This window comes from Zonotrichia leucophrys, chromosome 4 (assembly GCF_028769735.1).
Source record: "Zonotrichia leucophrys gambelii isolate GWCS_2022_RI chromosome 4, RI_Zleu_2.0, whole genome shotgun sequence".
Classification (NCBI taxonomy): Eukaryota; Metazoa; Chordata; class Aves; order Passeriformes; family Passerellidae; genus Zonotrichia; species Zonotrichia leucophrys.
In genome coordinates this window covers 2,326,364-2,351,420 of record NC_088173.1, presented here as the reverse complement: position 1 = coordinate 2,351,420, position 25,057 = coordinate 2,326,364, and the positions used below count along the sequence as shown (strand labels likewise).

The 25,057-nt window shown below is 40.0% G+C and overlaps 1 protein-coding gene across 10 annotated transcripts in view; it reads right to left on the bottom strand.

The window, feature by feature from the left end:
• Positions 1–720: 720 nt before the first annotated feature.
• MSANTD1 (Myb/SANT DNA binding domain containing 1) overlaps positions 721–25,057 on the bottom strand; it is a 45,250-nt gene continuing 20,913 nt past the window's right edge. For 3 of the 10 annotated variants that reach the window (XM_064712150.1, XM_064712160.1, XM_064712151.1), the window contains 3 exons: positions 20,071–20,335; positions 10,010–10,294; positions 721–2,013 (listed from right to left, as the gene is read on the bottom strand). In XM_064712150.1, coding sequence (XP_064568220.1) covers positions 1,773–2,013; positions 10,010–10,294; positions 20,071–20,335 — 791 coding nt within the window. In that variant the 3' untranslated portion in view covers positions 721–1,772. Of the gene's footprint in view, positions 2,014–10,009; positions 10,295–20,070; positions 20,336–20,454; positions 20,556–20,759; positions 20,902–23,878; positions 24,021–25,057 lie in introns of those variants that run through there. The other 7 variants (XM_064712154.1, XM_064712157.1, XM_064712156.1 and 4 more) reach the window with 6 other exon arrangements.

Sequence of the window (25,057 nt, the reverse complement as noted above, 5' to 3'; positions counted from 1 at the left end):
TAAATACTATTAATTCCTGTGGAGTCAGGGGAGAATTTCTTTATCTCTTGCTGTAAACAAGTTAAAGTGTCAGGAGGCACTGAACATGTAGCTTACCTGAACGCATGACAGATCTACATTTGAAATGTGTAAAACGATCTTGGCAGAATCAGAAAAGAAACTTGGCACTTTTCCAATCATGCAATCCCTGTAGTAAAGGTGGGGTGAGGGACAGTTACTTTGTTTATATTTCAGCAGCCACCATTTTCTCCAAATTCAGTCTTCTACTACATTTGCCTTATCGTGTTATCATTAATTAAAATCAGTAGGAATGGGCCACATTTAGATATTTAATAACTTTTAATCTTCATACCTGGAGGTCTTTCTAAGAAATATTTCCACATATTATTAATTTGCTTGGTGAATATAACCTTCATCCTGTTCAGCAAGCATAATTAGCGATTAATTTGTTGTGTCAGGGATTTAAAACTTTTTAGCTCACCTTTAGGCAACAACACATTAAATTGTATAGGAGAATGCAAACACTTTCAAAGACAAAGTTTTAAGAGGGGACATTATTCAATAGTGAAAATGGAAAATGGCCTGAGTTCCTTGTACTAATTCTTTAGTTTCTATATTGGAATCCAACCTTGGCCAACACAGTAAAACAGGCAGAAAGATGGGGTTTTTTTAAGAACATAAAAGGAAAGGCATATAGGAAATTCTGCCGGCCAATTTTCGAATTCAAGTGAAAGATTATTTAAATGTCACGTTTTATGGAGGAGCCATCCCGAGCTGGTGCTGCATCTCAGCTCGCTGGGTACCATCCTCCGTGCCTGCGGCTCCCTCGTGTGGTGCATCCCTGTCCATCTGGGCACCAGCACCGCGGATCTTCGCCCGGCCAGCAGTGACTGTGAACCTCTCACTGTGCTCATCATTCCCAGTCTCTTTGCTGTCCCAAAGCACCCTATCTGCCCAGCAATAAGCAGGAAGTTGCTTCTTTTTCTTTATTTCATTTGATAGACATTAAATATATGTATATACACACAGTACAATACTTTTCTTTTGTGATAGAGAATAAATGAAAGTTTTCATTGCTGGTTGTTCGTTAAGTCAACAGATTCCAGTTAATAATGAAAAAAATTCAAATGTTTAATATCAAAAGCAACTTCAAGTATCTTCTATACATTTTAGTATTCAGTATATAGGAAGGTGGTTGGGGGTGTTTTTATATCAAAAATTGTATTTGAATAGACTATTTTTACCCTCATACTTTAGAGTACTATTCATATCAGGCATGGAGTTTAAAATTATGTATGTCATGGTCCTAACTAGCTCTTCACAAGAACCATAGGTCACTTATACAATCAGGCATACGTTTCAAAACAGGGTTTAATCATCAGCAAAGTCAAGGTGCAATAACCATGTTTAGAAATGCACTATTTCATTCTCCTAAAACAGATTAAGCTGCAGTCCTTGATGTGAAGCAATATACAACACCACTGTTTGCAAAACAATACCTGACTTAGGCATAAATAGTACTTCAGTTCCCCGAGCTATTTATCCCTTAACCTTTCTGTATAAAAATAATTCAGCTTAGGCATATATTGCACTAATTTTATCATACTGGATAGCTCTCACCCTGCATTATGTTTTCTTTGCTGAACTAGGATTACACTAGGGTTTTAATTTCCATGGAAAACCTGGGAATAGGGCAACAGACACACATATGGTGTGCAATAAATGGTAATCTATAATAGCAATAGTTATCTCAGAGGCATTCACAAAGGAAACTACACATTAGACTTGGAGATCATTTTCTCCAGTAGATTCATCATTCTCTCCTGTAACTGTAAGCTTTGAACTTGAATGATGTTCTGCTGATCCAGGATCCTGCGCACTTCCCTACAGGTTTCTTCCATAGCTCTACTCAACTTCTTTTGTTCTTCCAACATGGCTTCCATTAATTTTAGCTTCTTCTTTTGGAAACTGCAGTTTTGCATTTTTCTTTTCTTAACTGGTCTTTCTTCAGCTCTGAAATGTGAATATTTGTTAGAAATTAGAGTCATATTTATAAAAAGAAAGAACCCAAAATTTGATAGCATATTCTTGGCCAAGCTACAACCTAGTCATATTTTTAAACCCCTGTGTTCTCCAATAAATTCCCTCTCGAGTTTGTGCCAAAACATAAGTATTTAATGCATTATTGAAAGTGTTGCAGATTGTTAAAAAAAAAAAAAAAAAGAATAAAGAAAAGGTTTTACATATCTTTGTTTTTAATAAGAAATTTCCCTGGAGAATACCAGGCTTTTTCTTTTTTTTTTTTTAATCTTGACATGACTTGCACGTTGGATTTATACACTGTACTGGGAGAGATATTTGGCTTATGTGGCCATTGAAACTTCCAATTTTAAAGCTGCAATATCATCCAAATCCAGAGAAAGTGCTGCATGGTTACATGTGGTGGTATCTTACAGCTTGTTTTTTACAGCATTGCATCAGTAAAGCTGGTCCCACTCCAGAATATGTGCCTCAGAATTTGCCCTTGCGCCAAGACACAGCAGTGGCACTGACCCTCTTTTTTTTATATTCCATCACAAAACATTATAAACATGAAAAGACAGAAGAATACCTGGGGGTTCTGGTTGAGAGTGGCTGACCATGAGCCAGGTGTGCCCAGGTGGCCAAGAAGGCCAATGGCACCTGGCCTTGATCAGCAGTGCTGTGACCAGCCGGTCCTGGGCAGGGACTGTCACCCTGTACTCAGCACTGGTGAGGCCACACCTCCAGTCCTGTGCTCATTTTTAGGCCCTTCATGACAAGAAAAACATTGAGGGGCTGGAGTGTGTCCAGAGAAGGGCAATGGACATCCTCATATGAAGTATGCAGAGCTGCCATGTGGAATTTGGGGAACATTTTAAGAATTTGCTCTATGCTTTACCATGCTGGGTTTCTGTTTTGGAAGAGAGATAAACAGGGCAATAAAGACAGTGCTCTCAAGGTGTAAAGGTCACATGGCTGCTCTAACTTGGGGTGACAGAGCCACACAGTCAAAACCAGCCCATGTGGCATACAAGTGAGAGCACACACACAGATCTGGGTCTCTTAACCTGCAGCCTGAGAAGGAACCATGCTAATCTGTGAGAAAGGAAGAAAGGCATATGTGTAAGTGCACTACACATCTGAGAAACCTCCAGTTAGAGCTGGATAACTCCTTTCCTAACTTTAAGTGAGAGACCATGTGTTCATTTACACTTTTTGTAACTCCAGACTGGAGTCCCCAACATCAAAGATATCTGATGATGTGTCTTGAAGTCCCTTGACACAAACAGCAATCTCAGTCATGTTCTGCCAAATGCAGTATCCTTTCCAGGTGAAAAGCAATAATGAGATAGTACAGTTGTGACTAGAATGCCATGTCAACATGCTGCAGATTTTAAGACATCCCTGAATAAGGATAACTTGAACTCTTGAGAAATGTGTTTTTATTAATGTGAAGAAGGGTAGTGGGGGTGAGGTCACTCAGCTGTGACAGATTTGTATCATAATTTGATTCATGTTCTTATCCTACTTGACAGGCTTTGTGCAGCAGCCACTGTGACATTCAGATCTGTCAGCAGGAGAGATAAACAATCCTTAGCACCTGAAAGGCTTAATGCAAATATAAGAAAAAGACACAAGCCCCTTGACATTTAAGAGTGCAGTGACCCAAAAAGGGTGAGATACTATCTACTTTGGAAGGTATACAATAATCTCAGCTTTGCAGGTTCTATATAGCATATTTGATTTGGGGCATCAAATAAATGTGAATAAAATAAATACATGCTGCTCTGCTCAAACTGTGGGTCTGCTCAAACTGTGAGTCAAGCTTGCTGCAGGTCACTGAAATTATCAGTCTCACAATCCTCTGAGAATGGGTCTTGGATAACACTAAATTCTGTTTATCTCCTTTAACTCTAAGGGCCAGAATTACTTCAAATGTGGTTCTCACAGAGGTCAAGCAAGTGGAAAAGATCCACAGCAGATCTGTTGTCTAAGGACAGCACTGAATCTGTTATTCCAAGTTTCCCATCACTGCAGTAACATTCACAAAGAATGCTTGCTTTCTGATAGGCAGAGCAAGAAACTTTCTGAAATGATGATATTATTTTAGCCAAAGTCATCTTTTGAATTTAAACTTGTCTTCACATAGGATTCAAATGTTGGAAGCTTGATGAATCTCTGTTCTCTTCACCATACAGTGCTAGAAAATAGCTGTGGTAAAACCTCTTGTCTTGAAGCCAGTACGAGCTCACTCCACAAGAGGGCTTGTGTGTGGCCAACATAAGCTCTGGTGAGACTGGTCCTTAACAAGGAACGAGAAAATCTGAGGCTTGTCAATGGTACTGAGATGCACTGAGCATTGTGTGTCTTTCTTGGTAACAGCAGCCACCATTTGGATTTCAATTTACACTGAGACAACAACAACAAAACCATTATAAACCAAGATGGAATGATTTAGATTGAAAGATCTAAAATAAGCCTTATTTTTAAGAGAAAAGAATCTTTGACGTGTTTTCCTAGAGTCTGTGAAGGATTTTACCTGGTTTTCAGTTAAATCCATCAAAGAACTGTAAGACATGAAACCATACATCTAAGACAGCCTTGCACAGCTCCAGAGAGAAAGGAGCAGCAAATTTTTACTGTGTCAGCAGTATCTGCAATCTACTAATAACTAAAAAATACTCACTGAAGAGTGCTGGCTCAGAACTGCGTTTCAGCACAGAGAAGTGCTCCCAAAAGCAATGGCCCAAGGATTCTTCAAGGTCTCCCAAGTACTCCCTACATTTGTTTACAGTAACAAACACAACTTTATAATTAGCCTTCATTGAAAAGAAATACTTATTTCAGAAAGCCCAAGCTTTGGTGATGGTCCCAATCTCCTTTTCTCTCCACTGACTGATACTGAAAGGGTTCTATGGTCACTCACATGTTCACAGTAAGGAATGGGCACATAAAATCATCTCCTCTACAGAACTGCTGCTGAAAGGGAGCTCTTGAGAAGGGCCCTACAAAAGAAGGCTCTAAAGAATCTAATTTACAAGCAAAGAGCACTTGCAACATGAAACAGTGTAAAATGTCCAGTGATGCCCATCCAGTGATGAGTTATTTGAACATTGAAGTATTTCCTCAGATTCTCAGCCATCTTTTTTGAGAAGTTCTAGATGTCCTGGGCAGCATGTCAGAGATCCCTCTCTGTCAGTAATGTTTTATAACAAATTCAAGAGAGCAGCAGGAATATGGGTTCTGCACCAAGTAACCCAAGCAGCACCAGTATCCTCAAGGAGTTCCAGCTAGGAGCATGTCTCCTTTGCCAGTGCATGGGCACAAGAATAAGGATCTACTGATGATGGCATCAATCAGTTCCTGATGCCCGTGCTCCATGGTGTGTTCCTGTGCAGCCAACACCTCTGTGACAACAGGGGTGCAGGAGATCCTGACAGCACCCACCAGCTGCTGAAGGAGCACCTCTCTCTTTGCCAAGCCTAGTCTCTGAAGGTAGATTTTGAGGGAAATCTCAGGAAAGAAGGGTCTAGGCAAGTAAGGACCTCGAATACAATCTGCTGGTACTCTTCTGCTGGGCTTCCAGTGCCTATGGCAGAGTATACAAGAGATTGGCATTGGTATTCCTCTGACCACATGAACCAAGTGTGGAAGGGCTCCTGCACTGGGACCATATTCCAACAGAACTTCACAAAGCTATTTCCCTGCTATGCTCTAAAACAGGCAGGCAGGGTTCCAAGGAAGCAAACCAAGGGAAAGAAATTGTTCCATCTCACCTAGGAGACTGAGCAGAAATGATTGTGTGTAATGGACATGAGGGGGAACAAAGCAAAACCTCCAGATACAATCAGGCAATGTATTAGGCAAGTCTCAAATGCATTTGCTGTCTGCCTACCTAATACCAATTTAATTCATTGTTCAATTAAAATTTCCTTGATTGATTGCTTACACTTATCCAATACAGCTTGTTTCAGGGACTTGTGTGAATAATTAATGAAGCAGGAGTTGAATACAAAGAGTTCTCTGTTTATCAAAATGTATTATCTTCACAAAACCCTAGCAACAATTCCTCATTTCTGACTACTTCATGGCACACAGGTCTGCAGTATCATCAGTTCTTGGAATTTATGGCTTTTAGCGCCTAAAAGCTGTTTCTCACTGGTTTGGGGTTTTTTAGCTTCATATAAATCTGAGCAGACCTCCATAATCCATGTCTTTAGTAAAAGAATTAACAATGGTCTGGATATAATCAATATTAATATTAGAGATTATATAAAGATATTCAGAACATAAGGACTGAGGATGAGGCAACCTGGATCTTCTGGTAAACTAGGCTCATTCAATCATTCAAATGCATTCAGGGATTAATGAGACTCATCCTTGAAGTAAAGCACAGAAAAGAACCACAAATGGCTTGGAGCCTGGGCAAAGCACCTTGCTAGGATAACAAGTCTGCATAATGAGTTAAGATGCACTGCATAATGCACATAGCCTAAAGCTCAAACTTCTTTGTAGATTATGCCCATTCAGATTTAAATAGCCATAGCATAATTTTAGAAATAGTAAAGTCTTTGCCAAATATGTCGTTTCCCAAATTAGCATCATCACCAAGTTTTAATGCACTTCTTTTAATCCATGTCTTGGCTAGTTAATGTTACCAATTCTTACTTTTTCTTCCTGTGTAAACTTTCTGGAGCAAATTAATTCATCTACATTTAAAAATTAAATGTAGGAATTTGGATTTTAAAAGCTTAAGCTGCAGTACGAGACTCCACCACATTGCATTATATTTTATGACCACAATAGAATAATTCTATTATTGTCAGATGTTTGGTACTGTATAACAGTGTCAGAGAAGTGTTAGAACAATACTAAGCAATTACAGGCACCCCTTTAAAGGGATTCCAAATGTTTCCCTCATCTACACTCTTGAAACAAAAATTCAAGTTAATTTCATCTCACATTAATTGTATTATCACTAACCAGCAAAATTCGGGTTTTGTGAGAAGGTCTTGAACTCAAAGTTTTTCAAACAGAATGCAAAGAAAACGAGTTTCAACTATTTTTATCTTGACAATATATATGTACTGATTGAAGTACAAAAGTTGACATTTTTTGCTATCATGAAAGCTAAACATTCAATTGAATTTTTTTTTAAGCTATAATTTATATAGCCAAGTAGACTCCTGCTATGTTCAAAGATACTGTGAAAAACACAAGCTGACACTCTAAAGCTGTGTTGGAGAGTTTAAAGGACTAACAGAAAAGTTTTCAGAAGTTAAAACGTTATTTAGAGAGAACTACTGTTTGAAAGTTTTTTTCCCTATCAATTGTTGCCATAACATTAGGATTTTTATTACTGAAGAAAAAACCCTGTAATGTCAATTGTAAAATATACAGCTGCAAAACACATCTGTATTTTCATATAGACATGAGTGTGTGTTTCTCAAAATAGGGAAATTCAGGACCTAAAACATTCTTTTGATTTCAATTCCCAGAATTGTCTTTTGTTCTTTTTTTGAATCTGTTGGATCAATTGCCTGCTGTTCAGAGGCAAAGGCATTGGTAAAATGGCCAAGATAGACCCAAATTTTTTATGCTATTCTTTTCTCTGTCATTGGCTATTTCAAAGTGTTTTTCAAATACAGGATGAGCCACTAATTGCTTAAGCTATAAATTGCTTCCTCAGTTCATAATTTTCCATTAGTAAAATAATTAACTTCCTTGTCTAACATGGCAGCTCTAAGTGGTTTTAACCCATGTGGTATCACTAGCAAGGAATGTATTATCTTCTGGCCAAGAAAGGGTTCCCTACTCTGCTCTCATTCATCTGCCTAAATTAAACAGGTCAAAGCTGGACAAGCTTTTCAAACCCCCTAGGACTATTGGAATAACACTTTTTCTCCTTCCAGACATGAGCCCCATTATCACAAGTGGTTTCTAATGTTTAATCCAATCACGATGCTCACCTGGAATATTACACTGATCTCTCATGTGGCACCTACTGCTCAACTTCTCCTTTTCTTTTAAAACAGGAGAACTATTTTAACTTGTGACTGTGTAACTCTTGCTGTTCAGTGATATGCACAATATTCTATTGCCCAAAATTCTTTCATAGTGGAGACTGTGAGACCATAGCTGAATTTCTAAAAGTTATGGAGGTCCTGCCATCCTGAGAGCTGTCCTGTCCTTCCCTGCAGCTTCCAGGTCCTCCTGAGCCATCCAGTACAGCCACTCCTAGCAGGCAGCAGCAGCATTGCAGGGCATTGAGTGCACTGAGTGGCATTGCCTGCCCCAGACTTGCAGCCAGCTGAAAGCCAGCCTGTGCCACTAGGGGCTAGATTTAAATGAGATGCAGTTTCTAAATTCAGCCAAGTTGAAATATTTTTTACTAGAACAGGTTAGGGTATTTCCTTGGATAAAGTTACAAATAAATTAACAAACCAGTGAACCTGAAGCTGACTAAAATGCATCATAGCCTAAATTTTCCAGAGCTTATAATTTAGTGACTGATTTTAGTGACTTCCATTTTAGCTGTAAATGAAAGCATCTACATGACAGAGTCCACCTGCAAACTGTTGGCACAACAGAATTTGGTTTGGGGTTGATTAACTTGATCTCTGTGAGGAATGTCTATGTTCTGTAGTGAAGCCTGGTGTAGCAACCTCGGTCCTCTCTTATGGTACAAAATCTGTGTTTGCCTGGAGTTGTCCCTAAGCTGAAAAATTTAACATCCAATATTTTTAAAAAGCCTGGTGTTATCAAGTCATCAAGTGAATAAACTCCACAATGTTTGTGGAAATGTGACCTTCTAATGAAATATTAAATAATGTTATTGTAAATCCAATTGGGAATAAAGTTATTGCATCTGAAATGTGACTGTGGAGTTTGCAAATCCTAAAGTCAAGCAAGTTTGTGTATCAGTAATATCCACTACTTAAAATGGACTAGGATAAAAAAATTGTTGCCTGTGAACAAAAAGGTTGCTATAGTTCAAAAGTTATACACCCTGGTAAATATTCATTGCCAAAAAAAAAAAAATTAAAATTAATCAGTTATTCAATAACTATATGCTTGAATGATTGAATGAATTTAACTTAGTTTATTCATCCAAGAGTGGGTCTGGAAACAATAATTCGAACTTGCTCAGTTGGTTCTTCTTCCAGCTCAACATCTTTACAGTTGCATGACTGACAGGTAATTTTACTGTTACAGTTAAAGCCTCACACACTCATGATAAGGATCTCTAGGATCAACTTTTTTCCTGCCAGAAAACTGTAATCAGCTCTTATTTCACACCACTCTGGGTGAAAAATGAGACCAGTAAAGTCTGAAATTTATATCGAGAGTACAGCCCTGCCTTTTGTTAAAATGTTGCCTTCCAGGGAACTCCAATCATATCCAAAAAAAAAAAAAAAATAAAGGAATCACATGTTTGCATCTCAAACTAGCATTTACTTTGAAAAAAATTACATTCTCAATTGTATTTAAAATGATGCAATGTGCTTTCAAACTGCATGAGCAGCTTTTCAGTGTCCACAGAAGTATTTATTTTGCATCTTTTCACCATTTTAATAATAACTGAAGCCAGGGAAATTTCATAGTCATATCAAAAGCAGAACTAGAGCAAGCCAAAAATCATCTAAGCAGTATGTTATATCTCTGATTGCACCGCAGGACTCTCTTGAACATGCCTGTACTCCTTTTATGAACACTCTCCCTGATGTGAGCCGTGACATGCATGCTGAGTTTTGGCAATAATATACAACTTTTTGCCCAGTTCTCCTACTCCCTCCCAGTCTTTCATGAAGGAATAAAGAAAATGCCCTAATTCAGCAAAGTGACTGAGACTGGGGAACAGATCTCATTTGTGATTTACAGGAAAAATACAAGAGCTGTTAGAGAAAAATGTGTGAGGGTGTTCCCCTTACACAGCAAATTCGGTTCATTCTGCAAAATCCTAAAAAGAGGGGAAAATAGATGCTACCTCAGCTTGTAAGAAAGCAAGCTTGATGAGCTCTCTGAATGTTCATCTTCAAAGCATTCTTCCCTTCCTTCATATGTAAACTGGTTATATGGCAAGTACAGGGGTGTAGACTTGGCTGATGGAGACTGCGAGGCCTCAGTCTGAGATGTAGAAGGACCTGGCTGCTGATTTTCATGCATTTTCACATCGCTGTGGTCTGTCACTTTGGATAAGATCCTATCAATGGTTTTGTAGTAAGGCCAGTCAGGTGCCACAGTTTCACTGTCAGTCATGCATTTTAATTTCCTGTAAGAAAAGGCACACAACATTAAAGCTTGTTTTCCTACAAAAAGTACTTTTCATACAGATCTATCTCAAACCATTCGTTCTGGTCACATTTAGGAGTCAAACTGAATGCTTTTAATGAGAATAAAATTAGACACTTTTCTTCTTTAACTTCCAGTGAAGCCTTTCAGGTTCTTTTCCTAGGTTTGACCTGTTATAAAAAGTTGCATGTAACACCCAAATGAAATTCAATACAGATAAAGAACATTACAACTTCTAATGGAAACAGGATTGTGTTGGTGGTTGGATAATTTTCTTCCCCTTAAAGTATACCCAACTAACCAATTTGACAGCAGTCCCTGACAACTGGACTAAGCAACACACCACAGCCTTCACAGAACTGAGGGCAGCCCTGTGCTTTCATGCTTTGAAGAATTAATATTTATTTTCTATAATGAATACAAGTGGCTATAAATATAATGCATATCCTTTTTCTAATATGGCTTAAAAGCCCTGAAAGGCCTTGGTAAATATCCTTGTAACAACCATGAGATACAGACATCTGTTCATTTGTTACAGAATAAAGATCAGGGTAGGGAAAAGTACAGAGTTTCATTAATTTACCAAAAAAAAAAAAACCAAAAAAAAAACCACAAACAGAAAAACACCCCGAGAACAGTTAATAATGCATTAGAAACAGCATGCACAAAAACATTACATTACAGTGGACTATCAACCATATCCCTTTCACGTGTATCTTATGAGATTTATTATTCAGTCCTCAGACAAGTTCACTGCTATCCCAGTAGTTACCCAGTGTTATTTTATTTTCTTTTACTGAGAAATATGAAACTGAGGTATATAGATGTAGTATAGTTCTCAAAGAAATTCCACAGCCCAACTAGAGTCCCAAACTTTCTTTTCATTTGCCTCTCCCAGTTCGGATCTTGTTACTGTAAATCAAAATGCAGGAAGGGAACACAACAGGAAAGGCAAGACCAATGACAAATGCCCCATTTTCATAAACCAGATTTCATTCAAATTAACAAAAAGCTGAACCAAATCTGATTCTCACAGCTAGAGGTTTGCATTTGCAGGTAAAAAAAAAAAAAAAAAAACAACAACAAAAAACCAAAAACCACTATTCCTGGACACCTGGCTCACCCTTTTTTTCTTAAAGCCTTTCAGGTTTTTCCTCAGAATCCATCCTGTCCACACCAGTCTTGCAAGGGGTAGAATTAAATAACATGTAAACATGAAAACAATGGTGCCAAACTTAAAAGTGAGAACTTGAAGTTCTTCCTTTTAAAAACTGTCAGCCTAGAGTAAGGGGAAATCCACTAGTGAGAAAAGAAGGCAGTAAGATTTGGTTAGATTTTAAAGCCATTTAAGGATTCTTTTCTCCTTGTCCTTGCAATGTCTGATGAGCTTTTCCAGCTATTTAGAAATGCACATCATAGTCCTGCAAAGCAGAGCCTCACAGCCATCCATACTTTTATGCCCTCTATGCATTCAAAATTTTAATTTCATACATATTTCACAACCTACTGCTGCAATTTCATAGTCAGAGAATATCGAGCACAGCCTACAAATACATGCACACCCATCCAGCACAGAGAGAAAACAGCTAAACACAGGCCTGACAACAACCATCAATTAATATTGATTATTTTTAGTTCAATTGTTGAGGCTGTTTGCATGAAAAACAGATCAATTATGCCACTACAAGCTAGTAGCCAAGCCTACATGCCATATTCGTTTGCCTGTGTTGAAACTCTCAATGTGTTCAAGCTATGAGGTTTAAAACTGAATTGCAATTATGGGGTGCATTCACTGTGGTCAGTCTTCCCAGGGGAGAGGTGGCAAAAGCCAGGGGTGACCACATCTCAGCCAGGCCACTGCCAAGTCCAGCAGCTGCATTAAGACTTTGTGGGACATGGTTCGAGCCCTTAGGACTGCAAAGCATTGTGTCAAAAAGAGCAGGACAAGCTTAGAGCTGATACTCTGGGAACAGGCTTGTACTGAGCCCAATGTCACCAAAGTGCCCACCAGCAGAGCTGCTGCTCTGCCAGGTCATCCCCTCCTGTTCCAGCATTTGGCCATCCCACAGGAGGACTTGGCATTTGTCCTTGTTGAGTTTGATGGGGTCCCTGTCAGCCCATTCCTCGACCTGCCCAGGTCCCTCTGAGTGCCAGTCCTGCCCTCACAGGTGCAGACTGCAGCCCCAGTTTGGCATCATCTGCAAACCTGTGACCTCCACCTTCACCTTTGGATTGCTGATTTTAAACAGGGCACATCCCAGTACAAAACACCTGCAGTCCTCCACTGGGAATGAGTCTCTAGGCAGAATACAAACCATTAACAGCTACTCTGTGCCCAGAGATCCAAAGTTTTCCAGCCAGCTGGTAGTCCTTCCCTTGCAGTGTAACATCCCAGCTCGGATGCAAGGATGTTCTCGGAGACTGAGTCAAAAGGGTTTGTACTGTGAGCTAGACAATACTTTGCTCTACCCTCATCCACAGATCTAGTCCTTTAAAAAAGAAAGCAAGCAGGTCAGTCAGGTGTGATTCAGTGCTGGTAATTCCCAGTCACCAGCAGTCATCACCTTCTCCTTTCCATGACTGGAAATTGCTTCCAAAACTTCTTGTTCTTTGATCTCCTAAGGAGTTGAAGGGAAGAACTCTTAATTCTTGTTCCTCCTGCCTTTCTGAAGATTCAACAGCCTTTTTCTGGTCCCTAGAGACTTCCCTCAATCTTCACAAAGTTTCAGAGATGATTCCTGACTCAGTCCTTTCCTACTGCTGGTATTTCTGATAACTGCTGCAGGCACACCCGACTGGGACATGTGGGCAGTGATGGCTGAAATACAGACACCAACTCCCCTCAGCCTCATTACTGCATCTGCTTCCATTAAATCACCCTGTGGGGATTTTGGGGGCAACCCAGGTATAACTACAGCCTGGGGAAAGATGAGATTGAGGGCAGTCCCATAGGGAAGGAGTTGGGGGTGCAGGTCACTGAGAGGCTGCACATGAGCTGGCAATGTGCTGGTAGCCCACAAAGCCAAGCATGATCCTGGACTGCAGCAAAAGCAGCAAGGCCAGCAGGATGAGGGAGGGAATTCTGCCTCTCTGCTCTCCTGAGACCCCACCTGGAGGGCTACAAAAATACTCAGAGCTGCTCTGCCACGGGTAAAGGCTGAGAGAGAGAGGATTGCTCAGCCTGGGAAAGAGAAGGCTCTGGGAAGAACTTATTGTAGATTCAGACTAGATATAAGGGAAGAAATTTTAATCAGAGTGGTGAACCACTGAAACAGGTCACCCAGGAAGCTGCAGATGCTGCATCCTGGCAGTGTTCAAGGCCAGTTTGGATGGGGCTTTGAGCAATCTGGTTTAGGGAAGCTGTCCCTGCCCATGGGAGGGGTTGGAAAGAGATGGTCTTTAAAGATCCCTTACGAGCTGAGCCATTCTATAATTCAATAGAAGGTTTCCAGGAGTAGATATTTTGCCTGACTAGGTTTGTGATTTTATTGCTGTTCGAGCTCAGCTGTGTACCCAGACCCCCTTTTCTTACAGAACTATGACAATTTGGAAGGAGGGCTGTTGTTTATTGTCTGCTCACAGAGCTGTAGAGTTGCACTTATATAAATGCAGGTATTTCTCTGGCTCTAAATGCATTGAATGGATACTAATTCTACTTCTGACTGCTTACCATAGCTCTGAGCTAAATAAAAGGGATCACTACCAGGAGGTAGACAAGAGAACTGTGTTAGCTTAAAAGCAGCACCAGCAGCAATCATCTACCTGTATGGAGTCTGGTTCAAACACACAGAAAAAAAGGATGAAACAGGGAAAGAGATGAGAAGATAAGGGAAAAGGGAGTGTCTGTCAGTCCTTTGGAAGAGAAATAGAAATGCTGCAGGTGGAGGTAAATAGGGAGAACATTGACTCCAATAGTGTTGATGGTTTAGCTTTCTGGTAAAAACAAATAGCTACCTTCCTAATACTAATATTGAATTCCAGGATTTACTGACTTTGAAATATTTTTTCTACAACTGCCAGAAGTCCAAAAAACCTAGTTAGACAGCTGAGAGCTTTTGCCTGCATTGAGGTAAATGTAACCCTGGAAAAACTGGAGTCTAAAGCAGAGATTAATTTACTGCCCTCGGTCATTAGCATAACTCATCACAGCAACCTTAGCTGCTTCCAAGAGATAGAACTGGGGTTTTGTTTGTTTTAATGAAACATGGGGATGTTAAAAGAAACAGGACAATAGGAAGGCTGGAACGCAATAGTCCAGAAACGAGAGAGCAAGATGAGCCAAATATTAACATTTTGCAATTGGGCACATCACTGCCTGAGGGAGCAGCCATGCAGGAAAAATGAGGTAAGAAACAGAGGTAAGTGAGAAAGTCAGCAGAGCTTGCAAAATAAATTCACACTGAGTTTATCTGGACCTGTTGCTGTTTCATGAGGCTCTATTAAAATCCAGCTGAGAGCAGAGGCAACTGAGAACTCTATCCAAAAAACTCAGGGATCAAAGTCAGATTTCCAGTGGACAAATACCCAAAGCATGCCAACTGAGTTAATTTGAAAGGTGATTGCCTGTCTTATTCGAGAGAAGTGAATAAATTAATGGACTTTTGAGATCCCGCAGCCAAAATGCTCCACTGAATAGACTGAGACAACTGTTGAGTCATTTGTGCTGCCATTGACCTTTTTTCAGACTTTATTCTCTGCACCTATTAATCCACCTTCTTAAAAAAACTGTCACAATATTATGTTCTAAAGAGGTTTTGGTTTTTTTGAAAATCATCATTATTTAGTCTGCAAAAAGCAAGCAATCTATAACTTGCTTCATTTTTTAAGACTTTGCTCAAAGCAGGGTTGCTTTTTTATTATTATTGCAGCATTTGATATTACTACTTGCCTTAAGGAATGGATACAAGATCCATCTCCTGGGGTTTCTAGGAAAAGCTTTCAAAATAAATAATAAATAGCAACTGTTTGTGAACCAATCAATGGTGAGGAAAAGAAGGATGATGAAAGTACAATGCTAAGTTGTGCATCTGCTATAAATTATTGAAATTAAAGACAAAGATAGTAAAGTGTTCAACTTTTTGCAGTAATTTGGCTGCACTCATATTTTATCATTTGCTGTAACAGAGGTCAGATTTTCCAGTTGCATAATGTCATAGAGTATAGCAATGGATTACACAAGCAAAAATGTTTAATTGCTATCATGTACACATGAAAATAAAAAAATTAGACTACTCTTTCATTCAAATCATGAGACTGATTCAAATTTACCAATCATTAACATTAATTGACTGCGATTCAAATCAAAGAGCAACAGCTGCATCCTGTTTTCTAGGCTTTGGGGAGGGTGATGTTTTTGAAAATAATAAATTTGCATTCACACAGTTCTTATTTTTAAACATCAGAAGGAATCAGTCAAAACTGTGGACCACTGTGCAAGCTGTGCTTCCTTTTTATAAGTATTGTGTCAGTGGCAACATGAGAACAGCAGTCACAGAGCGCTGGCACAGTGAGATCAGCACATTAGCAGTGACAGGACAGTGCTTTCTTTGAGAAGGAATAATTGCAGGTTCACATGAGCTGATAGCCCCAAGTAAGCTGCACAACACAAAGAACTGGGCACAGACTCTAAGGGATGCTAAACCTCAAGAGCTGGCACACTAATCTCAGGAAAACTTTTGATGACCAGCACATGTGAAAGATTAACTTTGAATTCCAGGAAGCTTGACTCAGCCCTTCCTTCCAGGATGGATAAATGGGGACCTTCATGCAGCTCACCACACAGGTATCTTTGAAGCAGAACATTAAAAACCTGGTGGCTGTCTATCCACAGCAGATATTTCAGATTTTACAGTAATCCCTAAAAGCAGAACTTTACTCAAATACACCTGCAGAAAGAATTTTCCTTCCACCTATGGTGTTGAGGAGAATTTTCCACCCAGTCAATTTCCACAGTGGATGAAATGGTCCCTTAATACACTGAGACTCCAGTAGGAATTACTTCAGGTCACGGTATATTTTTCCCTGATTAGTTTCCTCCAAATGCACTTGGACTACAGTAATGCAGAAGAATACAGGAATCACTGCCAGCTCAGTCCATTTTCTCACTCTTCTGACAAAGGTCAGTGCTGAATACTTCAAGAATGATTTTGACAGACAGCTTTTGAGGGCACATTCACCCATAAAAACACATGATTATTTTTCCATCAACAGCCAGTAATATCCTGAAATCTGCTGCCTTTCACAACTCTACCTAATTGGAAGATAAACAACATCTGGTTTTTTATTTAATAAATCTAATCTTTAGTAAAAAAATAGTAATAATAAAACAACCTGCTGATCTCTTGGTGTCAATGATTTCCAGTGGCTATAATTCCACATGCTAATTATGCAGTGCAGTACAGATTTACATGACTTCAGCTAGTTTTGCATTTCTTGCCTTGCACTTCTTATAAATAACTTCTTGTATTATGGCAAAAAAATCTGCTTTACATTCTGAAAAATAGTGCATATTTGTATGCACCTCTGAAATTCCTTTAGCATTCACAAACTTTTTTTTTACACTTCTCTTAATAAAGAAAGCTTTCCACAGCTCAGACAAACTGCTCTCTAAACATCTTTTCATTCTCTTGTCACCTTGCTGAAATATAGGGCAGAATGAAAGGAGGTAATAATGAGATAAAATAAATTTCTGTTTGTCATTTTAACCCCTGAATAATGTTTTCACCTCAGATGTGGAGGAATGGGATATGAACACCCTAAAATTGCTTATGTGAGAGATGCACACTGAGCTACACCTGAGGTAACTTTACCTGGCAGCACAAATCCCACATGGGATCCAAACACACCCAGATCCAGGGTGAATCCCTGGGGTGGGAGCCCCTTCTGAGCCCCCTGCACTGTGCACACCCATGCAGGCTGCACTTGCTGCAGAAACTGCAATAATTACTGGCCAAGAAACCCTCCTGCCCTACTTAGGCATATGTTTGCCTGACTTGGACACCTTCTACTCAATGAATGGCTTGCACTAAGCAGAATAAAGAAAACATTTACTAAACTGCCTCTTAGAATGCCATGGGATCCTCAAACTGGAGAGCACCATTATAAACATGTTCACTGCTTTCTGTTTCAGAACCCTGTATGATTCAGATCATCAATATCTATTTCAACAGATGCCCCAGAATAAGCCACACCAGTAATAGCACTTTTAAAACTGAACTTGGTTAAAAAGACTAGTAGAAATATTCAATATTCAAGTACTGCTTTTTCCTTTTATGGAAAAAAATACACATATATATATTCATTCATATATATATATATATGTGTGTGTGTGTGTAGTAATTTGTAGGACAGAGGTTTCATGTACCTTTATGAAATTGTGGCACTTAGGTAAATAATATGATCTGATTAAATATTTTAATGCAGTTTATTTCTGTTAAAGGAGGAGTAGAGGCCACTCCACCTCTGCAGGACTGTTCAGAGTTGCCTAAAGATGTACAGGATCCTGCAGTGGGTGCAGAAATAAGCTCCTAGGTGCAGAACACCCCTCTTCACTCCTGCTACTGGTGCTACGTTCTCCCATGTCACATTCACTAACCCAGTGTAATCTTAACAAAGTATTATCCCAAAATAGAGCATTATCCCACTCTCAGGATCTTCCTCTCCAGTTTGTGCCACAGGGCAGCAATGATGCTCAGAAATGCAGTGATGTAAAGCATCTTCCTCAAGTGTCCTGCAGGCACCCAAACATAAATTCACACTCGGCTACCTCATAGCAAAGCCAGCAGTCGGTGGCCACTCACATCATTTACAGTTTCACCACAACCTTCCCCATCCTCACACACCACCAAAAAGTACCCAGAAAACTAGAAATTGTGAGTAACAGCTTCTGCTTGCCCCTGTTCTCCATGCCACCTCACCCTGACAGCAAAGCACACAGGCACCTGAACAAAAAATAAGAAGATGCATTTTATATTCCAGAGCACAAAATGAAACAGCACTGTGACAGCACAAGGCAGTTTTTAACTCTCCTAAATTAGCATCTCAATCAATAAGCAGGGAGCTGCCATGCACTGCAAAATAGAAAAGCAGATTGACAACATGCAACAGAAGCAATCTTAGAAGTTCACAGAAATAGAAGGATATGTCTTAAAAGTGTGGTTTCTCTCACACACACTGTGCATGCATGCGAGTGATTTTATTTCTTCCCTTCCCCCAGTGCAACTTTAAAGTAAAAACATTAATTAGGAAAAAAATGAGACTCTCTGATGGATGACAACACTGTAAATTTAGAACAAAGGCTGACAGAAATAACCTATTCCACTTGGCAATTACGGCACTTAACTATCGTGCAGTGTTGCTGCTACAGACACCTGTGAAATCTCAGTGCCGAGATGCAATTCCCAGCAGGGAGGACTGCAGATTCAGCAGACTAAGCAAAAGCCTGCTAGCCTGCAACTCCCAAATCTGCAGCTGAGTGGGAATTGCTGGGTGATGCTGGACAAAAATTTATCTGACTTCCAGCTTTCTCGTCTACAGTCTGGGTGAAGGAAACTGGATGGATTACAGCAGGGTTGGTAAAACATTTTGGAGACGTTAGGATTTGCCACAAAACATCAGGTTTAATATTATGGCAAATGATGTTAAACATTATGCTTGTGGATCATAGAAATGTGGAAGGACATTCAAAGTTAAGGGGTTTACAGGATTTTCCCTAGTTTTCTATTTGATGAGCAGTCTCTGCATTAAATACAGTGAGGGTGCCTTACAGAAAAGCGAGCAGTTTTAACATGGTTGCCTGCTGTAATAACCTTTTTTATTATTAATATCAGCTTTGAGGAGAGATTAAATAAAAGAGTCACATATTTGATTTTCTTGCATTACAAGCACCTAGCTCAAATCACCACTCAGGATTTCCAGTATGAGGCAGTTTGTGCTTCACAGAGATAAGAATTTAAAAAAAAAAAAAAAAAAGAAGAAAAAAAAAAAAGGAAATATTTCTGTTAAGTTCTAATTATTTTTCTCCCTGCAAACAACAAATCCACAAATGCCTCACGTTTTCTGAAGCCAACTTCCCCTCCTGACTGCTTGCCTGTTCTTTATCATCCCCTCATAGACACCTCCGCCCTCCCCCCGACTCCTTTGGAGCAGTATTGACGGTGCACATTGATTCTCTCTGCAGATATAATAGTTCTTTCACTGCTGCTGCTTATAATTATAGCAATGTGTGTCACTCAGTAATAAGACATTCAATTATTCTTGGCCCCGTGAAGTGTAACCCTTCAACTCACGAGACCAAAATCGAGGAGCATCAGCCCCCCCGAAACATTATTCTGTTCTAGTTTTCTTTTTTTTTTTTAACTTTGCCTTGCAATTCCGATCCTCAGTGGCCACTTGAAACTGCAGGAGTTTCACTGCAAGGAATTGGCTGCCAAGCTAACACAATCAGTCCCCTCAGCAAAGACCAAAAAAAAAAACAAAATCTCTTTTCCCCATTAAATACATTTCCATCCCTCTGCATCATAACAGTGCCAGCTAATTTTAAAGCAACAAAGTTGTCCCAGAGTTTGACATGAAATGGGGGGAACAAATTAACAATGACGTAACAGCATTGGCAAGAGAGAATTTTAAAAGCGATATGAACAATCTTTAATCTTTTATCGACAGATTTCCTCCAGGAGACTTCTTTCTGAAAGGCAAAAATCACTGCGCCATCCCTGCTAAAATCTCTTAAAATAAAAAGAATGAACTGAAGCTTACCTGTACTGGAATGTCATATTTGTAATTTTTATCTTTATTTCCTCTCCGTGGCGAATTTCTCCAGTCATTTCAAAGAGTTTGTTAGCCATTTTCTCATAAACTTTGGCATTCCTTTTAGTTTGTTTCAGCTCATCAAAAAATTCTTCCCAAACCAGCATTAAACCTCTCATTTCTGCATCAGTCCAGTTCCTGGCCCTCCTGTGTTTCTCAGTCTGAGAGGAGACAATGTAACTGGGAATTTCTGCTGCAGCCATTGCTGACTGACCTAAAAGGGTTTTAAAAGAGGACACTTAATATAGATTGAGTTTTTAGTTTAGGTTTTTTTGTAGTGCAAGACATGCATATGTGGATAAAGAATTTGAATGACAACAGAACATATGAAACCTTTTTGCAACAGCTTGAAGCTTGAGTGCACAAAATGGGGCCTACATCTGACAGGCAGGAATTTAGTTAAAAGCTTTTAAACAGAGAAACGTCATTTTGATGTCACGTTTCCATAGCAACAGAGCAACTGCATAAGCTACAACAACAAAAACCTTTTAACTGAAAGCCAAAGAATCAGGACAAAGTTGACAGGCCATCAATATTAAAGCTTTTAAACACTTTAGGTTTAACAAAAAAAAAAAAGATCTATGCAGCCTTTGAGAAGCTACTTTTAAGTTTCTACTTCTTTTTTAGCTTTCCCTTACCTTTTAGGCAGACAATCTGCTAGCAGGGGGTCATGGTCGCCTGAACGAGCTTTTAAGTTGTGCCTTGACAGACTCTCTAGGAGGTTGCAAGGACTGAGGCCATGTACACAAAAAAAAAAGCTTTTTTTTTTGCAAAGATATTCTGCAAAAAGAATCAGCCAGCTTTATGAAAACTATACATCTCTAAGCTAATAAATGTTTAAGCAGGCAGGCTCATTAAAAAGGAGCCTGCATCTGGGCTTTAGAACATGCAAAAAATAGTATTTAAGTGTTTATATAGAGAGAAATATATACAAAATTTCAATATAAAGCCACTTTTTTTTTTCCCCGAGATGTTTTGCTGCTGATAAGCACACACTGCAGTCCTGTCAGTATGAATTTGCCTTTGTAGGTATGTATTACTGTATGTGTATTTTGTATTCCTAGTAATTTAGATGCTATTTATGCAGCCTGTGTTCTGCCTTAGGACTGCAGCAGAAGCATTTCACCTGCTTTATGGGCAACCTAAAAGGATTATTCAACGAGTTAAAAAAAGGCTGCGAGATGCTTAGAACTGTGAATAAATTGCTTTGCTGTAAAACAAGCATTTTGAGCTGGTTTTTATATAGGGCTAAATTGTGCCAGCAGTAATATCAGAGAAGCAGGGCACATTCATTGTATTAAACACTGCAATACAAGCAGTGGGCCAAATCCTGCCCCACTTACACTCCTGCAGTCTGACAATAATCTTCCACAAAAGAGTGAGATGCAGGAACTGCATTAATTCCAGCTTACCACCAGCTAAATAGAAAGATGTTCATTTCCTACAGTCCCAATAGAATTGTGTTATGTAAAATATAAATAAATAATCCACGGACATTTCTTCTTATTATTTTTGTGTTTCAGCATATAACAGCAATAACGACCTCACTGCAGGGCATTTCCTGAAGATTAATGGCAGGCAGGGGTTAATGGCCCGAGGCTCACCCAGTCAGTCGTTAATCCCCAGGAAATGTTCCGTGCCTCAATCCTTAATGCTTAAGTATCCTATAAATTGTAAGTCTTCTCATAACCACATCCTTGATCTTAACAATAGTTAAAAAATGCAGAGCTTGGTTTGCATCCTGGAGATGGCAAAGAGAGTGCATACTGTTCCTAAAAGGTACACTAGTGACATTTGTGGGACCATTGCCTTCTTTCTGTTTTATTTATTCTACTGCATATTACAAAAGGCACAACAGCATACCACAGAACAAGGTGGGGGTATGAGGGGGTAGAATTACATGTACTTTACACAGGAACTTCCACTGATCCAACCCTGAACATGTCTCTGTCAGAAATATACCTGCTGAGTCACTGCCTTCCTAAGGGAAAAAATGAAAAGGAGAGAAATAAAGAAAAAATCCTCTAGCTTCCAAATAACTGCTTTTAACTACTAATATGACAGCCTAGCAACTACTACCTTTAAAAATGTGTAAATAGCAGCATATGTTGTGATGATGATCTTGCATGGTTTGTCTCTTGGGTGGCCAGCTGGGAGACGTCACATGATCAGGGGACAGATGGTGGTCAGAAGAGGATCAGCTGATGACACATTCATTTTATTAATTTATTGTTTTGTTTTGAAATTCCTGTCACTTAACCTTGGGCTTCAGGCAGCTCTTTTAATAAAACCGAACCAACCTCGGCTGCCTGTGGTCACAGCCACTGCTGGACATCACCAGGACAAGTTTAAGGAAGCAGGGCAGAGTGCAAGAGGAAAACACCATGGCTTTGGGTCTGATTTGGGGCTAACACACATTAATGTAAAGCCAGGCTTGCTGTTCAACCTTTAATCATCCATTAGAGGTTTGCTTTTCTCCCTCAGACTTGAAACCACCTATGTTGTGAAAATGCCGATTAACACCAGGGAAACCCATAGCATGGCACACACAACTTGTCAAAACCCAAAGGTATGTGTGGTCTCTGCTTTAAGGATATTTTTAATCCAGTTACAAGTACAACAACAAGGACAGGGTCGGTGAAAACCTTTCCAGCTGCACCAAGTTTTTCCTGTCATAGTCCACAAGTTTCCCTTCCCCTCTCCATCCACATGTGCCTGGCATATGTGTGGCTGCTCCTTGGGCTCTGTGCTGGCCCCCAGACCCCAGGATCCTGCAGAAGGGGGGTGATTGTTCCCCTGTGAAATTCACATCTCAACTTTTCTAGATGCTGTTTCCTATTAGTGTACTTGACAGATTGATATAGTGGTATAGTGCTATTTAACGTCTGTTAAATAAAAGAAATGCTTTCTAATAATACCTCCCTTATTCCCCTCCTCTCAGCACTTGAAGGGGATCTAAGTTTCAAGGACTCAGGTTCTACCCCCTCCTCCTTTAAAAAATTGTTGATAATAATTATGGACACCCCACATTGCCTACATTGCCTCCTCTGCCTTGCCAAAGCCCATGTGCCAAGTGGTTGACAAAGTGACTGTTTTCCTATGTGGGTCTGAAAGCAAGAGGACTTTTTTAATCCCCAAGTAATTCCTGCAGTCTTTGTCAGAGCCAGAGGAGGGAAGATACACCTCTCCAGGCTGTGCCTCTGCAGATGTTCTGCAGATCTGTGCAGTCCCTAGGCATCATTAAGCCACTGTCCTGGTCCCTGAGCCCTGGATCTGTTTGTCCTGGACAAACAGCTAAGACAGGAGCAGCAAACCTTTCAGGGGAAGAGCAGCTCTGTGTCAGCAAGAGCAGTCCCTGCCCAGGAGGAGGGCACAGGCAGGAGAAGCTCTATTAGCATTTGGCTGCTTCTTGTCCCTCTCCAGCTACAGGCCAGTCAAGATTTGTCATTTACCTCAAAGACTGGCTGGTCACCAAACCCAGAATAACTGCTGACATGGCAAGCTGCAGCTCTGCCAGACTGAAGGCACTGACACCCCTCCTGCTGTCCCCTCTACCACCCGATGGCAGAGTCCTCCAGCACCAGCTTCCTCCAAATCAAGGACCAAGCTGGCACCAAGCACCACACAAGCAACTGAAGCTGCGACTGTTAAAGTCTTAAAGTCTTTATTATTATTAAATAATAATATTTAATTATTATTTAATTATTATTAAAGTCTTGGAAACTACTGAAATACAAAACTGAGGTACTGAGTTCACCTTTGTACGTGATTTCCCTCTGTAGGGGAAAATTGTTCTCCTCCACTCTCCTGCTCACCCCAGCCCCTCCTCTGATGGGCAGTGACAAGTTCAGAAGATATTCTTGTGAACACCGCACTCTGCTCGAGTATCTCACTTGTGCTTTTTCCTTCCAATGCACACCAGCTCAGAGGAACATGAATTTAAAGATCTTCTTGCAAATCTGTTCTTCATATCATCTGTCTAAACACCCTACCTTTTTTGCAATCATTATATATCAGCTTGAATAATAGCTCTCACAGCTGTTCCACCTTTCATGGTGATCTCTAAAGATAACAAACCTCAAACAGGGTAGAAGGGTTTATAATTTGCAGCTGTGGATCTAATGAAGTTCCCCTATAAATGCTGCTCTCACAGAGTTTAGACAACTCCATTAATCCTTACGTATCTGTTGACTAAACCTCAGGTGATCTCTGCTAACTGACTGTGTATACAGCCTTCAGCTTTGCAAGGGTGGGCTAATGCATGCCAAATAAAACTTCCTTCAGCCAAGTTTTAGGGAATGGTGTTTTCCCCTGTGCCTGCAGGGGAATAACGGCTCCAGTCACTCAAGCACCAGAGCCCAGCCCACAAACTGAGCCATTACACCGTGATTACAGCAGAGCATGTCCCGTCCTGCTGATGGGGACTGTGGTAGAAGTCAGGCAGAAACTTCTGTGCAAATCAGAATTTATTCCACTAAGGACACAAGAGATTTCTCCAACTTCTCCTAAATGTGCTTCTGTGTCTGAAATCCCCACGGGAGCTGTCTACAGGGATGCTGACACACAGGTCACTGCCTATAGGGATTTTTAGAAATGGAAGAACAGCTTTGGTCCAGGAGAGTCTTGATGCCAACTGGCAGCAAACACCAGTGACACCAGGAGGAGGAGTTTCCTGCTGAAGGAGCATCACCCCTCAAAGCCACAGGTCCAACTCTACAACACATGAGTACCTTAGTAGACTATTTTGTAATGTCTTGATTACATTTTAAAAATTTAAAAAAAAAACAACAAACCAATCCCACTCACCAATCAACCAAAGCTGCTTTCACCTTTTGTGTTTGGGGCCAGCTGTTAAAAGCAAGGCTATCCAAAGCACAGGCTGGTCACTGCCCTTTGCAATCCTGTGGTCTGGCCCAACAGGAGCTTAACACGTGTG